The 16,716-nt window shown below is 42.0% G+C and overlaps 1 protein-coding gene across 5 annotated transcripts in view; it reads right to left on the bottom strand.

Moving 5' to 3' along the window:
* Nucleotides 1-16,716, bottom strand: part of tox2 (TOX high mobility group box family member 2) — a 118,977-nt gene that overhangs the window by 55,803 nt on the left and 46,458 nt on the right. For 3 of the 5 annotated variants that reach the window (XM_064304084.1, XM_064304086.1, XM_064304083.1), the window contains exons 2-3: nt 16,237-16,329; nt 3,007-3,066 (exon numbers count right to left, since the gene is read on the bottom strand). In XM_064304084.1, the coding sequence (XP_064160154.1) occupies nt 3,007-3,066; nt 16,237-16,329 (153 nt within the window). The remainder of the gene's footprint in view (nt 1-3,006; nt 3,067-16,236; nt 16,330-16,716) is intronic. The other 2 variants (XM_064304087.1, XM_064304085.1) reach the window with 1 other exon arrangement.

Genomic DNA, 16,716 nt, shown 5'->3' on the forward strand with positions numbered 1-16,716 from the left:
ACAGGACATTTGCTGCAATAGAGTGCTGAAATGCGAAATGATGGTGTTGTAGTCCAAAAGGAGCAGCCATGATGCCCATCAAGTAACTTAACAGCTGCAGAAATGCCACAGTTCCCATGATGGTGTGGAATTGAAGTTCCCAGAGGTGACTTCAATAAACATTCCACAATATGTGCGATTGCTGGTGAAAAGTGAAGCCTACAGCTGTCCCAGTCTTAGAACTGCCATCACCTTGAACAAATTGAATCATTCTGTGTTGCTTACCAATTAAATGAGTGTTTCAGACAAATGAATGATAAAAGACCATCTCATATTCATCCACTTATGAGATTTAAAAGGCGAGAAATATGTGAAACTTCTTGCTTTTTTGAATTAGCAGTAAAATGCAGAAATATTCTGCGTAGTAGAAAAATGCATTTAAAAATAGTCTGTGCAAATCATGTCAGAAGCAATGCACAGTATAATTCAAAAGCACAGTATCTATAAATAATTAAGCAGTAATTGTACTATAATTGCCTTGTCTCTTGGAAATACATTAGTGTGTCTGTAATGAAATCAGCACAGCACAAAGAGTAAATACATTGTTAAGTGCTTAAGTTGTTCAAGGCCCAAGAGATGCCTCAATGCATTATTCTTCAACGGCTCTGAGGAACTTGGACAGCATCCCAAGCACACTGTCACTGAATCATTAATTTGCCTTATTATTAAGGCAGAGATGTCAGAAATGCCGTTTACAAATGGTCTGGGGTAAATACTTGGGCTGTTATCATTATTTAGCATATTGTTTACTTATTTTTTATGAGAACGAGATTAAAATGTTAATAATTCAGTTTCTTTCACAGGGCATATCCAACACATGGAAGCTTTAACCCAAAGTCATTGAATATTGTACTGACTACTTTACATGCAAATAATAAGTGATTGCAAATTAGTTTTAAGTTAAATTACTTGAGACTCAGTAATCTTAAAACAAAAGACAATTATGAACGATGGTATGAAAATGCAAAAAATCGGTATAAAATAAATAACACTGGTAATGTTCTGTTCATTGAAAAAAAAAAACTCAACAAGGTAGGTGTACTCCTGTTTTCAGCCCTTTGTTCGCGCTGCCTTCGCAAGCATAAGACTACGACGTCATCTTTGTATTGTTTTATGAGACTGGTAAACATCTGATTGGAGACTATTGACCATTCCTCCATTAAAAAAAAAAAAATCTTTCAAGATCCTTGGTCTGCACTTGTGGACTGCCCTCTTCTACACAGCTGGATATAAAGCACACAGAAGCAATTCAGGTTAAGTACATTGCCCAAGGGTACAACGGCAGTGTCCTACCTTGAAATTGAACCTGCAGCCTTTCCTTTGCAAACGCAGTCCTCTAACCATTATGCTACACTGCCGCTCTTCAAATCAGACCGACATTTTTCAATCAGGTTCAAGTCTGTAGAATATGATGGCCATTAAAAATCATTTTGTGGTCTGTTAACCATTTCTTAGTTGATTTTGAGGTACACTTGGGACCCCTCACACACTTGCGGCCAAGGCTTTGAGTTTCCGGGGCGGATGCTGAGTTTTTGGCCAACATGTCTTGGTCCTTGGTGGAGAACATCATTCCAAGTGTCCCAGGACTAGCATATGGGAAACAAAGGTCTGCTTTGGTATAGAAATGAGGACGAAGCCTGCCTATGCCGTGTGTCTTTATGGCCCAACCAAACTAGCCTGACAAGCCCTAGCCAGATTTGAGGCCCATACCATACAGAGCCTGATCGCTGAAATAACAAGCCAACGACACAGTGTTTCCAGCAGGAAAGCCGCTCGTTAAGGTGCTTGTGATCCTGCACCTTTTCGTCTTTGCGATGGCCAAAACAAAGCTTCTAGTTTTTGTAGTGCACCATTACGCTCAGCTAGCAATTTAAAGAGGCCTTATTTGAGCTTTGATGCTTTTCAAGAACTTGTTTTTCACTTCTATTAAATGTGACATTAATAGGTTTTGTTGCTTGCACCTCTGCAACAAATAGCACGAGAGGGACTTCCTCATTCATTCTTTGTGTTTGCACAAATTATGCTTGTAATACAGTAGGATAATTTATATTTTAATGCTCGCGACAATCGGAGTAGACTGGCCAGCTATCCTTAGTGCCATTTTTTGTTAAGTGTGACAGTAATACGTTTGTCGCTGTTCGTATTGATCACTGTTAGCTGTGGGCTAAAAGTAGCTACTTTCTGGATGAGAGCGAGATTGGAAGCAGAACTGAAAGGTACCAAATGTGCTCTTGCTCTGTTTTCTTTACATTACACAGTTCCTTGTACATGCATAAATATTAGCATGTTTCTATATGGGGGTTTTGTGGTAAAATTCCCCTCCCTTTAAAAAACAGAGACCAGAAGTAAATTATCCTTTAATTGCTACCTGCTGCAGTGCCTGCTCGCTGTAATTATCTGTCTCCCTGTGCACATGGGCACAGACGGACCCAGCTTTTTCCACGGCCTTCTCATTGTCAGCTATACGGTTCGAGTCGCTGGACAGAACACAAATCAGCTGCTAATTTTAAAAAATGCATCTGCTTCCCATACTTCAGCGGTGGTGCTCGGTGCTCAAACTGAAGTCGACAAGAGAGAGGCCTTCCCTCTCTTAGTATAACCTAAAGGCTTACACCAGTATCAACAGATCCCAGGGCTCAAACTCAGCCATATGCCGGTTCGTGTGTTTGTTCCCAGCCGTGAGGCCTCTCCCCTTCAGAACACACTTACACACACACACACGTACACCCGGTATTATTAGAACTCTTACGCAAACCACAGGGCTGTGCGATCGCTTTGGATTGTCTCTATTTTCAGATGGCATTTTCTGACTCAAAAGCTTTACACAGTGTGTAGAACCAGAGCCTGTTATGCACTTATGTTTTTGTGTGTGTTTCGGTTTTTTTGTTTGTGTGTTTGTTTTTTTTAATCGGGAGCTGGAGCCGGGAACAGCAGGTTGGCAAAGCGCCGGAGAACTGACCCACTCACCTGATTCGGTGAAAGAAACTCCTGGTTATTTTCATTCATGTACATGTTGTCACCATCAAACTGTAAACAAAGAAAAGAAAATGGCATTCGGTGAATAAAAGTATCAGGGGGGGGAAAAAAATGAACAGGGCCTTAAACGTTAATCCAATTACTTTGTCACATCCTCTCAACCCAAGTTGCTCTTCTAGATGTCAGTAATTACAGTTCATTAGAGGGGATATAATTAGGCCGGTCAGGCTGGATAATGAACAGCGGTTGGGTTGATGTGAGAGCGTGTAGGGGCCTGTGTGCCATGTCTCTCCCGCGAGGGGGGGGGGGGGGGGCAATAAGGACGGCTAAACTGTGGCATTAATCACGCCGCTAGCAGGCACTGGAGCGGCTGCCGGTGGTGAAGAGGGCATGGCACTCTTTAGCATGCGCTTAGGTCGAGGGACCCTGCCGCCGGGTGGGACTGTGCGCTATGGCGACAGCTGGGAGGGGGTGAGGAGTGTGTGTGTGTCCAGTATGTGTATGTGTGTGTATAAGTGTATGTGTGTGTGTGTGCATGTAAACTTGTGTGTGTGTGTGTGTGTGGATTTGTGTGTGTGTGTATATATGTGTGTGTCTGTGTAATTGGGGGGTCAGGGAGTGTAGGCACTGTGGGCGCAATTAGCCTTGGCACCATTCAGTGGAAATGATGCATAAAAGCCTGGACACTTCATATCACTGTCAAACAGCTGTCAGCCACCAGCTACTGTTACTACTCATATCTAAGAGAAAGTGTCATCGCTTACATCATCCACCAAAGTCGCCCGCTTTCCCGATTTTTCCGAACAATCCTGTTTCTTTTTCACGTTTTGTATAGTGTTTTGATTAAAGGACAGGAAGGAAAGGCTTGCTTTCGCCTCACAGCAACACCTCTGAATCAGACCACACGCCAAACACGCCTTTATAAGTACGTCTATACAGTGATTTTAGCTTCGCCCGACTTAATATTAGTACGTCAAGCTTAGTATTTTATTACGACCCAGATCCTGCTGGGACACTGACTGATAAATTCCCCCTACCAACCCCCGTACGTGCCAACCCTCCTCTTTTAAACTTGTCACTTGTCATTTCTGTAATGGAGAGGATGGCTATTACCAGCATTGTCTAATTTCTTTTGCCTGCTTGATGTCTCCCTCATCTCTCTCTCATCTTTCCCTTTCATGCGTTCTGAGATAGACTTTATTATTTCATCTCTGCAGCGTGTGTGTGTGTGTGTGTTTTTTTTTTCAAAGGAGCCATTAGTGCGTCCATACAATCATTTGTTGCACACGGCCAAGAAAATGAAATCCATTACCTCAGCCATTTTGTGAAGTCCGACGGTAAACCTCGCTTTGAATCCTAAAACATCACGTGGAGATGAATGAGCCAAGTATGCAAAATGGTGATCCGGCATTACAGCACAGTAAGTGCTTTTTCTCCTTGGTTCGGGAGTCCTTGTTTGTCGGAGCATGTGCTACACAGCAATTACTATAATCTGCATTGCTTTAAAAAGCATAACTAAAATGTGAACGTTGTTTAGTCAAAGATTCAGATACTCAACTTTCGTCTCTCTCTGATCACTAGGATTAATTGCCATTAGTCCAACTTCAAACGTAATCGTGAAGCACAATCTATTTTCTGTAATCTTTTGCCTCTGCCAGAGGCCTACGATATAATTGAACCAAAAAACAAATGCACTAGGCTCAAATTCCAGAACCATACTACAGTAATGAGGTGACAAACTCAATATTCTGCACAGATACACAATCTTTATGCATCACAACCTTAGTTCATTTGATATTCAGTAAAGGTACTAAAGGCAATGAAAGCATGAAAGTACAGGAGTGTACTTAGACTGCCTTACAGTCCTACAATGATGTGAAAAAGAAAGTACACCCTCTTTCATTTCTATTGATTTACATATTGGATATGACTGACCCTCATCTACGCCTCACCAAGTCCTGACAGCAGATAAATCTAACCTCGTGACAAATAATTTGGAACAGATGTTACTTTTCATAATTTATTCAACCACAAATAAGCCAACGTGCAGGAGCACCTCTGTGACGGAACAGCCACGGTAGTGTTTGAGAAAATAACGGGGATTCATTACGGTGTAAACTGCAAGGCCCACCTAAAAAATGAAAGTGAACATAACAGGCACCAACCTAAAAACAAAAAAAAAAAAAACCACAAAAAAAAAAAAAAAATCCATCCGTAACAAGAGGTTTTGTTCAAACAACTGACGCACGTTTGACACGTCTACTCCAGCACGGCGAGCTGAAAAGCACTCGGCGCGGGCTATAAATAGCGCCTGTTTGCGTAAACCGAAGCCGCCGCTAGTTTGATGTCGGTGGAGCTTGCTTTCATTCAGATTGCAGAGAGAGATAGGGGCGCGTGATCGCGTCCCCCCCCCCTCCCCGATGCTGCGCCAGCTTCCATTCCGTATTCCGTCAGGACTTTCGTAATCGCCCCTCGCTGCCAGGACGAGCGCTAAGGCCGCTGGACGTTTGCGCGGTGAAGTGACGCGGCGTTCGCACCGTACCGGGGGCCAATGGAAAAGTCCCGTGTGCAGTGAAGTACGTCTTAGCCTAAGGATCACAGTCAAAACCCTGGCAGGTGATTGGCCAGTACTGTAGACCATATCACAAAATAGCCTGTCTAAATTGGCACATCAGAAGTTTACATTTATGCAACGGAAACTAGGAGATGTAAAATGAGAGCACCTGGCCAAAACAACCAAGAGACTTTCGGCGTACCTCAAAGAACCAGATCCACTGCATCCTACGGTGCCCGGTCCCTTCCCGGAAACAATATTGCGTTCCCCATGCAAAACTACAAAACCAGAAACTATAGCATATGGCTATCTTTCTGAGGAGAAAGAGAACTGCCTCTGTTGACAGGAGGGGTAAGAAATGGATTGGAACAACTGAAGCACTGTGGGCCTAGTGCTTAACATGCAAATATATTCAAGTGTGAGGAAAAGAAGTCTTCACAAATGCTGGGAGATTATCACATTTCTGAATAGGTAGAAATAAGCTTTACCAGATGCTGTACTAATATATTGTTGAACAAATCCTATGAGAACCACCAATGCATATTGTAATACATATATTAATTGAGCCCATCTATGCATGTTGTAATATATTCATATACACTCAATGTCTTTGTCAATCACATAATATATTTTCAAGAATAATATAGTGGCACAATTGCCCCTTTCTCAAACAAAGATGATAATGAGAAATTGTAAACTGCCAAGAAATAAATCAGTATTTAAAAAAAAAAAAATTGCCATTCAAATCTGGATGATTACAGAAAATGAATGCATAATGTTATGAGTAAATGGAATTTGCATTAAATTGAAGCGTGTTATTGCTTAATGTACACGAGACCCCGCCCGCGCACTGCGGGAACAACAAAAAAATAAGTAAATAAACGAACGACAAACACATAATAACACTGACTGCATCTGACCCGGCAAAAAACGTCAGAGAAAATTGATCTGATTGATTTTATTTAACAGGAGAGGGCTAACGCGCAAACGGTCACATTTTAAAAGTACAGTAATCTGCCGTTCCACCGGAGTTAAGAGATTGCGAAGACGCTGAGCGGAAAGAATGGACACTTGCTGTTCGCTGACTGACAGGACATTTCTTCTCCAAACAAGGCGGCCTTTTATATTGCTCAGTGTGACCTCTGCTTTCAGAATATATCAAGTGTTTCATTTATTTAAGCCGTGCCCCTCGTAGTCAGACTGTCATAAAGTGGTCTCTTGATATAAAGGCCACTAAACCTTGTCTGTGGATTCCATTAAATCTATTAAAATGGTCTGCATTATATCATGTCCCCCACAATGGTTGGCTTCCAAGGGCAGACTCGGAGAAGGCTCACAAAGGACCCTTTTTTTTTTTCTTCTTCCAGAGTGCGGTCTTGAAATCTGCAGAAAAGCAAAATGGTTTCTTGCGGTCCCCAAACCCCCCCCCCCCCTCCCCTCTCCTGGTCAGCGAATAGCTTTCTCTCCTTCGCCGCTTAAAGGGGAAGGAGCCGTTTCCCTTTGACGGGGAAGGGAGTCTCGGTTAGCCGGAAGTCTCCGGAAGCCGCTTGCTTCGACAGGTACGGCTTCTGTCATTGGCGGTTTTTGAAAGGTGCGTTAGGACCCTGTTCTGCGGAACCGGAAGAGGCAACCAAGATAACAGTCACGTTTTATTGTGGCTTTTGCTCTTTTTTTTTTTTGATTGACAGGTTGCAGCTGTACTTTTTTTTGCCTACATGTCAGTCAAATTCATAAAAAAAAGAAAAGTGAAAAGTGAGAGGAAGATATCAAAGTACAGTATTCTGGTCTGATCACAGCAGGGATGCATTCTTCATAGCTTTACATGGCATGTTCATTAGTCGCGCTCCAGTGTAAGGGCCATCTTATCGGTATGTCCATCCAAACACAGTGAAATTCATTTTCTAATTATTGCAATCTCTAAAAGTATTGCCTCTAGGGTGCAGTGCTGGGTCTGAACCTGAATACCCAACTCCAGAAATGCCCAGACTATGATCTGCGTACAAATATGTTTTCTTCCTGAAGTTGGCCAGTGGTCTTGAGAACCTTTTATCATGTTTTATTTGAGAGTCGTGGAAGTCTGAAATTACTGCAAAAAATAACTAGCGATTCCCACAAACAAGTGAGCATCAAGTAAAAATGGCTCACTCTTTTCAATGAAATGCACATCTCCTTCTAAAACTGCATGTGGGTTCATCAGAAATGAGCTGGCTCCAAAGGACGAGAAGAAGAAAACTTTAGTGATTTCTTGCTCTCGATAAAACATGTTTCTTAACACGCTCCTCCACACACTCACGGATGCACTTACTAATTAGCAGTGCTAGAAGCAGCTAAAGTTCAGCTGGGCTGTCGGAAACTTCTTTTGCTTCTTTTCTGTTGCTCACCTTTAAATGTTCCATTACCGACACGGTGTCTTTTATACTTTTATGACATGGCAAGAAACATATCTAGCTTGCTTTGAACTTGCAGTTTGCCTTATGTATGCTTCTAGTGCTTTTCTTAAAAGCTTTCCGTCTCTTTGTGCATTACACCATTAAGCCTACAGTTTGCAATTTTTCCAGTTTTTGTGAATTCAAGAAAGGTAATTTTTATTTGCAGCCAGCTAGAGACAGGTAATTACTATGCTGTGTCTTATTGTGCTTCGTCTTTTGGCCAAATTCGCCTGATTCTACTTGATACCCGATTCCTCCTGATTGAAAACCATGATTAGTTGAATCAGGTATCATAGTGCTGGGCTAAAACAAAAACCTGAACCCACACAGGTTTATTGTTTCTGCACACGCCTAGTAGGGCTGCTCTCAGAACAGTCCTTGATGCCCTCCTTAGCAGTGATACTTTTTTTAAATTGCAAAAATGTCTGAAAACCTTTACATGTATTGCATCTATGAATAAATGTATTGTGCTGCAGCATAAATTTAACAGTTTATGACATTTTAAATTAAGTCAATCTTTTTGCACTGATTCCAGCTCTTCAGTTAAGCTCCAGATGATTATATTAGCCATGTCTATATATTATTATAATATTTTTAAACTGGCGTACTTTAAGTGCAATGAAAATTGTATCTAGCAAACCAAAAACCAACATGACAGTCAATGTTGGGAGTCCACCTTTAAAGAAACGGATCTGACTGCAGCGTGAGCCGTGTGAGGGGACATTTCCATTCAAAAAATAAAATCCTCTAATGGTCTCTCACTAAGCCACTACACTCCACTGGCTCTCCACAACAGCCCAGCTGCACAGCCCAAAACACTGATTTGCCAATTTGCACATCAATTTTAGCTCCACCTTACAGGGAAAACCGCACACACCGCATCTGAAAAACCTGCGCGTGGTTCGGGAAGCCTCTGGCCTCGCAACAGACTTCCATTTAAATGGCAGTTTATCCTTGGCTGCATGCTATCAACATGGCCATTATTCTGTGTTCCCTGCTAAAAAAAAAAAAAAAAAAAAAGAAGAAGAAGGAGGAAAAAAAGAGAGATTCTTTCAGCCACGTCCCTCTCTGCCCATGCCTGGCATTCAAGGCAGAGTTTTCTATTACAAATCTAATTGCACATTCCGCACAGACAAGCGCTCATTAAGCCTTAATTACACACATGTTGTTTTCTACAAACATCTCCATTTGGATTGCTTTGCATTGTAATTGACCAGCGGGGATTGCAGTTGGGGAATTTTTTTTTTTTTTCCTTTCATTTTTTTTTTCTTTTTGCAGATTTGCCCTGAATGGGAGAAGCTGAGTGGAACTAGGTCATGCCTTTGCGACAAACAAGACAGCGCTCTAAAATAATATAACCGCGCAGTGGAAGTAATGCTAACATCGGAGCGAATGTGGGGCTCATGTAATATTTACAGTGCGCTAATAGATAGATGGCAGGTTTTTCTCTGAGAGCTTCTCCCTCGGCTGGCTTTTTCATTAGCGGATTTTCAGAGAAAGCCAACCGCATTAAGGGCATCCGAAGAGCCACCCAATCTCTCTAACCGCCATTTTTTTCTGTCCTCCATCTGTATTTACACATCTCTTTATGCTTTGGTAAAAGAACAGAGCCTTGCTTAAAGAAGGAAAATTGAATTTTTTAAATAAACCCCTGTATCTTCGAAGCCCGAAAATGACACCGCCGTCGAGTTTATCTCGTGCGGCTCTTTAAATGGCGCACCGGTCCGACGGAGTCGCCGTGGACGTGCGAGACGCCAGCAGTCCCGCCTTGCTTTTGAGTGCGTGCCACCGCTGTTGGGAAGCCTGGGAGCGCTGATGTGACCGTGCCAAGGAATGATCCCTGCTGGGAAAATTTATGTTCCCATTAATTGTGTAATGATTCCAATTAGGAGCGTCAGCTCCGGAGGAAGCTCAAAGCGCAGACATTCTGATGCGTGCACCATATGCACGTGTGAATATGCAAAATAAAATGCATACATCCAAACGCATATACCCAAAGGCCAGGTGTGTTTTGTTGTCTAAGCTCAATACTTCACTACCCACAGTGCAGTGTTGTACTTTAATACTATTGCCAGTCTGGAAAAAAAAAGGATTATAGCTGCAAGCCAGCAATAAATAAGCTGGGGGAAGTGTAAAGTACCATTAGGGAAATAAGAATTAGGGAATCTACAAGAGATTCAAACTACACTTGCATAAAGAGGTTAACTGATACATTCCACAGTTGCAAATGCTTCAAATTCAAACCCTGAACCCCAGGACTGAAGATTTAGCTGGTCAACAGCGTTCACCATGGACAAGTGCACTTAAGAATAGTGTTGACAATAAGATTTACAAGAATGAATGGGAAATACTGGACGGATGATAAGTGCCAAGAAAATAACACTGTGAATGCATACACAAAACATAATGGTTTCATCCCAACTTTGAAAACAGTTACCAGTTTTCGAAGGCCATTTAAATATGAGTCTTTATAAATTCACAATTACAGAACCAGTGTAGTAGCAGCAATTATAAGTAAAGGATGCTGAGGAATTATATGGGCAAGTAATCATTTAAAATACATTTATCTTTGTCTTCTTAAAATACCAATATGAGCTTTGTGGTCTAGTAATGATTTCACACGTACCATGTGTGCTGATATTGACCCAATGGTTATTACATTTTGGTCCAAATACAGATATTACATGCAAAGAACTAGTTAATGAAAGTTGCCTGTCAATACATGAACTGATCTCTGAGGAGATTTCATTTGTGTTTTTGTGTATCTGAAATGGCAGAAATCCAATATGGAGGTCCCAATGTTACCTGCAAAAATGTACAGAGATATGTGTATTGATTTCCATGCCTCTATAGCTTATAGTACAGTTTTCCATTTAAAATCCTAAAGCAAAAATATATAGTAGCACCATTAGGGTAAACCAAGGCCTATACTGTGTGTCTAAGTTACTGTATAGCTATCTACAGGCTGGTCAAGTTTGAACTTCTGATAAACTGTTTGGATTTCTTGGCCATTCTGTTGGCTAAAAAACATGTAGGATGTATCCATACACATATGGCTGTAAGTGGAATATATATCAAATCTTATCTGAACCCACTAGCACCGCCTCATTAAGGCATACAAAAAGTATGCAGTCAAACAAATCATTGACTGATCCAACCTGCAGCACAAACAGTATTCGCCTATAAATCACAGTGAAATTTTAAACTAGCTGATTCATGTCTGCCATAGCAACTCCCAGATATGAATTAGGTGCACTAAAATGTGCACTGCTTGTAGTGTCAAGTGTAAGAACAAAGTGTCAATTAAAAGTAATGTTTTCAACATCTAAAAGAAAATGTGAGCAACTGAGATTCCTGTCAGTTTACGTAAGAGAGTACATCTGGATAAGATGAATTCTTTTCTACTTTTTTAAAGCTTCTACCAGTACAGTAACCCTCTATAAATAATATTCTTACAGAGTGGAATTAATAGGCCCTCTTTTAGTTATTCGGTACCGAATGAAGCTCATGAAATATTTATATCACGCAAATAGACGGCAGTTACACCCCCATATCTCGAGGTTCACTCTGTAATTAACAGCGCAAGGTTTTAAGTCGATACCTGAAACAATCCCTGAATCTCGAAAACGCAAAACCTGTCACTCCCAGCGAGTGAGAGAGAGAGAGAGAGAGAGAGAGAGAGAGAGAGAGAGAGAGAGAGAGAGAAAGAAACGTGTTGAACCTCTCTGAGTTGCTTTTCAGAGATAGGAGGGGGGGAAAAAGACGTGTGACCGACGAATGACAATTCTGATGTCAACACGCCTAGAGCAAACAATAGCCTTGTTGCTGACTGCTTCCAATGTTTTACTGTGTCAAAGGACACAGCACACAGCCCTGTAACAAAAAAAAAGTAGCCTGTGGTCACAACTGTACAGGGCTCTGTTGCCGAGAGATAAGGGACGCTGGCCAGGCTCACTACCTGAGCGGTCAGTTCCTAGCCGTTACCAGGTTTCTGTGGTGTTGTTTCTTTGTCAAACCCAAAAGAACACTGCGCCTATTTTTTTCTTTTTTTTTACTTTTACATCTAGTTTTTTTTTTTTTTTTTTCTTTTGCAGAATAAGCACACAGTGCTCTTCAAACTACCTTTGCCATCCACGGAAATGTTTTTCTTTTTTTGTTATTAAAAAAATGAAAGCAGCTAAGCAGCTCAATGCAGTAAATGAGCCAGGCATTCCTGTTTACAAGGTGATCAGCTGGCTATAAATTCTACTCGGTAGAAAGGTGGTAATTTAACTCGATGGTGATCAAACATCGAAAAATGATTGTTTTGCACTGTAGCTAATAATGCGCTTTATTGATCGTGTTGTTATTTATGTAACCCCCCCCCCCCAAAAGCCTGGATGAGTTTTCTTGTGCTACACTTCAGATTCTTGGTGCCGTCTATAGACCATGACAAGTACTTCACACACAGCTGTTAAAGTCCAACTATCAGTAACACTGAATTGGAGCAGTGGAACTTATCAGACCATCCCCAACAGGGAAAATTTAATTGACTCGGGCTTCTGTGAGGAGCTTTACAAGTTTTACAAACTCCAGGGAGATGATTCTATCACCTAGTGACTCCTAACAAGGTCTGACACTCTCAGAGGTTTTAAACTTAAAGTAGCACAATATATATTTAATGCATTAATTTATGAATATTTTCCCAGGGAAAAAGAGTGAACATAAAGACTCGTGAAAAATGCAAGCAGTGTATTGGAGTGGGTAGGGGGGGAGTCACCCTTACACAGCAGATGCCACTGTAGGCACTGCGGTCTTTATAATCTGACTACTATGCTAGCATATCATGTTAATTTACTTTCATATGGTTGTCACATCAAAAGTTTATAACATCTTGCTGAGGAGATCTTTACTATATTGTTTTGTTGAGATAACTGCAAGTTCTAAATGAGATATCAAAATAACAGGCCACCTTTCACCTCGCACTGACACTGGCAGAGCCCCAACTGGCCATAAGAGCCAAAGCCACACCCATTTTAGTGTTGGACAGCAGCTCAATGTCACTGAACATGTATATTTGCATATGCATTTGCATAAATTGGCAGCAGTGCAGTATAGTGTAGTGGGTTAGGAGCTGGGTTTGGAGCTGCAGGTTGAAATTCCATGCGTGCTGTTGTACCCTTAATCTGATGCTAGACGTTTCAGGAAATTTCCATCTATATCAGTGGATTATATGTTAAAAAGTAAACTGTGTTGCTCTAGATAACGATATCTGTAAAGCCAGCAAATAAATAAATCGTCAACACAGTCAACATGACTTCAAGATACAGTCATAGCCTGAGTATGACTTACAGTACTCCATATATCAGCATGGTTACAAAGTGTATGGTATGTAGGAGAATGCTACCTCCTTAGCAACCCACTAAATGCACTGCATTTCACCACCGTCGCCCACGAGAAGCCGCCCTGCTGCAAAAGCAAACCGTACCGAACGAAAAACAGCGAATCTCTCGACCAGACGACGCCTCCCCGCAACACGTGGGCCCCGTTCGGGGCGGCTGTCAATCAACAGCGCGAGATTCAACGTCCCTCCTCCCCTAGACAAACCGCCCATTAATGGTTTAAGAAGAAAACCATTAAGGTCTCCGAAAATGAATGAAACAAACGACGAGAAAAGACAAACGCCTTTTGAAACGTAGTGAAAAAAAACGAAAACAAGGGCGCACAAAGCGCGTGAGGTTACGTTGCCAGGGGAGCGGATGTCATGTGGAACCCACATTTAACGGAACCGCGGCAAACGGAAAGGGAGGGACAAAGAGCAGGGCGAACGTAACGAGACTCTCTGCGCCTCGTCTCTGCTCGCCACAGCATCTGATAACGGCAATGGAAAAAGTTCTGGTTTCCTTTAACATATAATTGTTTATCTTAATGCGTCTCCACTTCTGTCGCACTTCTCCAAAGAGTAAAAAGAAACCTGCACACCGTGTGCACAACAGAAATCTGTTACTCTTGACGGTCTACTGTAAATCATTGCAGTGAAGGAAACGAGAGTGTTATTTGTGTTGTTATTTATTTTTGTTTGATCGGTTAGCTTTGGGTAAAGCTTTATTTGCTCTTGCAGTATGTGAAGTACAACGCTGATAGGACGCGAGAGAAGATGATGTCTGAAAAAGGGTTTTATTGCTCAGGGACTGAAGCCTTTTTAGCAAGTTTAGCGATAGCTGGTCCCTGTTATATCTATGCATAGAGTTAGCCATGTGCCTATTCCAACAGTTATATACGCCTGCACCGTCATTGAAAATAACAGCAAGGAAACAAACTCGATATACAGATTTACCACCTACATTATCGTTTATATACCAGATATAGGATCAAGAAAACACAGTAGAGCAATGTGTTTACTACCGTGAGCACCTGCTGAGCAGCTTATTCTATTGATTTGAATGGAGAAAAGAATTTGCAATATTCAGTTTAGATAACGGATGAGTCTTGGCTCTGCAACCAGTCGGGTTTTGTGGAAGTGCTTTGTTTGCAGCTCTGCACTTGATAAATGGTTTGGAACATGTGGTCTGAAATATCAATACAATCTCTATTGTAATTAAAAGAAGGAGCCTGCCAACAGTTGTTGCGCTGTTCTGATTGCGAGCAGAAGCTGAATGGAGAGAGACAATTCAGAAACCCCAAGAATACGACGGGGATTTACAAATCAAAATGGAGGGACTCGGGAAATGAAATTCAGTTTTCTTCCCCTGTCTCCTTGCCCCTGACATTTATCTCTGTGCAAAAAAAAAAACAAATAGACAAATTTGCGGTAAAACGGATACCTAGATTATGATGGATAGCATCATTTTCAGGGTACGGGGCTTTCAACCCTCAGGTCGTGGGTTCGATTTTTGGGTGGGGCAGAGCCATTGCACACTTAAGTATGTTCCTCTAGATATGAGTGTCTGCAAAATGCCTGAAATGTAAAATGGTGTACTGATGTAACAGCAAATGTAGATGAAACTCCCAGTATAAATAGACTTTCATGAAGGAGCTTTGATATAGCAAGTTCACCAGTCACCACCAATGCATCGATGTGAGGTGAAAAATCCAGGGGTCAGAAAGTAAAAGTCCGGCCATGTGTTTCTTCCATCCATGAACTCATTCACTAATTACTTCTACCTCCTGGCTGAAGATTTGTGCTAATTAGCGAATACAGGTGCTTGGAACCAAATATGGGGAGGACGTTTACTTTCTGAACCTGGATTTCCCACTTCTGCAAGCAAGATTTATGCTGCAAGTTACATAGCTGATCAATCTCTAAGTTCTGTACACTCCAAATATTTTCACCCTACTGTGAGCCTTGTGGTTTTCTTTTTTCATTTTCACATCTCCAGTACTGTATAGACTTCTCACTGAGTCAAAAGATTAACTAAACAGAAAACGCTTTTCCTCATTATTCAAATCTGCCAGTACTTGTATATTCATGGTGAGGCCAATACACACTATAATGCTAAATTAAACAAAATATGGCTATGATTAGCGCTCTAACAACAAGAGAAACAACTAAAAACATAAGAATAATTATATTTCTAGTTCAGGAGATTGTAGGTTGAATGATTTGTAATATAAAATACGTACATTAAACGCACTTATTTGATTATTTACATGGAAGTAGAAAATTTAAAAGCCATGTGAAATACAAAGTGTTATATTGGAATGAGAGTAGCCATTTTAAATGAAAATAATGAATATTTATCTAATTGAAATTAAAAACTGTCACTGTGTTATATTACATACTAAACTATAAAATATATTTTAATATGGTGAAATATAGCTATCAATTATACATAATTTAATTATGTTGAAAATCACAGCACACCTTCAAGTATCTGACCTGAAGTTTTTTTGTTTTTTGTTTTTTTTAACTGATAGAAAATGTACACAGCTAAAAGGCAGTGTGGTATCTGGAGGCTAAGTGGGGTGGTGGTTTCGGTTTGCGTGTAAGTGCAACAAGACATCTTTCGCTGCGGTTCTGCTTCAGGACATACTTGTTCTGAGCAGTTGGACCTGCCAGGATCAGTTCCAGAGTTTCTAGACCTAGTTTCTAGTGGAGCGATCTAGAATGAGAACCTCAGCGCAAAGCTCTATCACTCTCGCGAGCGCGTGTCTGTAAAGTGCTAGTCTTAGGGGTCGCGGGGCCAATTAAGCACCGGGCGGCCTCCCCCCCCCCGCCCCCGGCGCTGGCGGTAGCTGGGCCACTCGGCTATTTCTCACCCCAGCAGAGGCCAGTCTTTTCCTGTTGGGGGTGGGACACATTGGCAGTGAGCTGTAGAGGCTAACTCCGCGCTCGCCTGCGCTGTATCTGTTCTGTGGAGAGAGGGAGACAAGAAAAGAGGGGGAGGGAGAAGGGGGGGGGGGGCTTCAGTCTCAATTGCATGGAGCACATCCCGGAAACTCGTCACCCGTCCCGTCGCGCGGCGAGGCCCCACCCGCCCGCCCTCCCGGCCCCGGGAACGCGGGCGGGATCAGCAGAGATCGATGCGTCAGAGCGCGCACGTCGGTTTCCGCCGGTGCGCCGCAAGACCTCTAATTGGCTGCGCTCGTTCGGGGGAAAAACACACCGCTGCATCCGCGTCATCGCTACGGTGATTCGCGGTGATCCCCGTGCCGGCGAGAGCGTGGCTCTCACCCAAAAGCACCTTTGAGATGACTCTGGTTCACATAGACCATAGGGGAGCACTTCTGCAGGCCTCA

The sequence above is a fragment of the Anguilla rostrata genome, chromosome 13 (assembly GCF_018555375.3).
Source record: "Anguilla rostrata isolate EN2019 chromosome 13, ASM1855537v3, whole genome shotgun sequence".
In the NCBI taxonomy this organism is placed as follows: domain Eukaryota; kingdom Metazoa; phylum Chordata; class Actinopteri; order Anguilliformes; family Anguillidae; genus Anguilla; species Anguilla rostrata.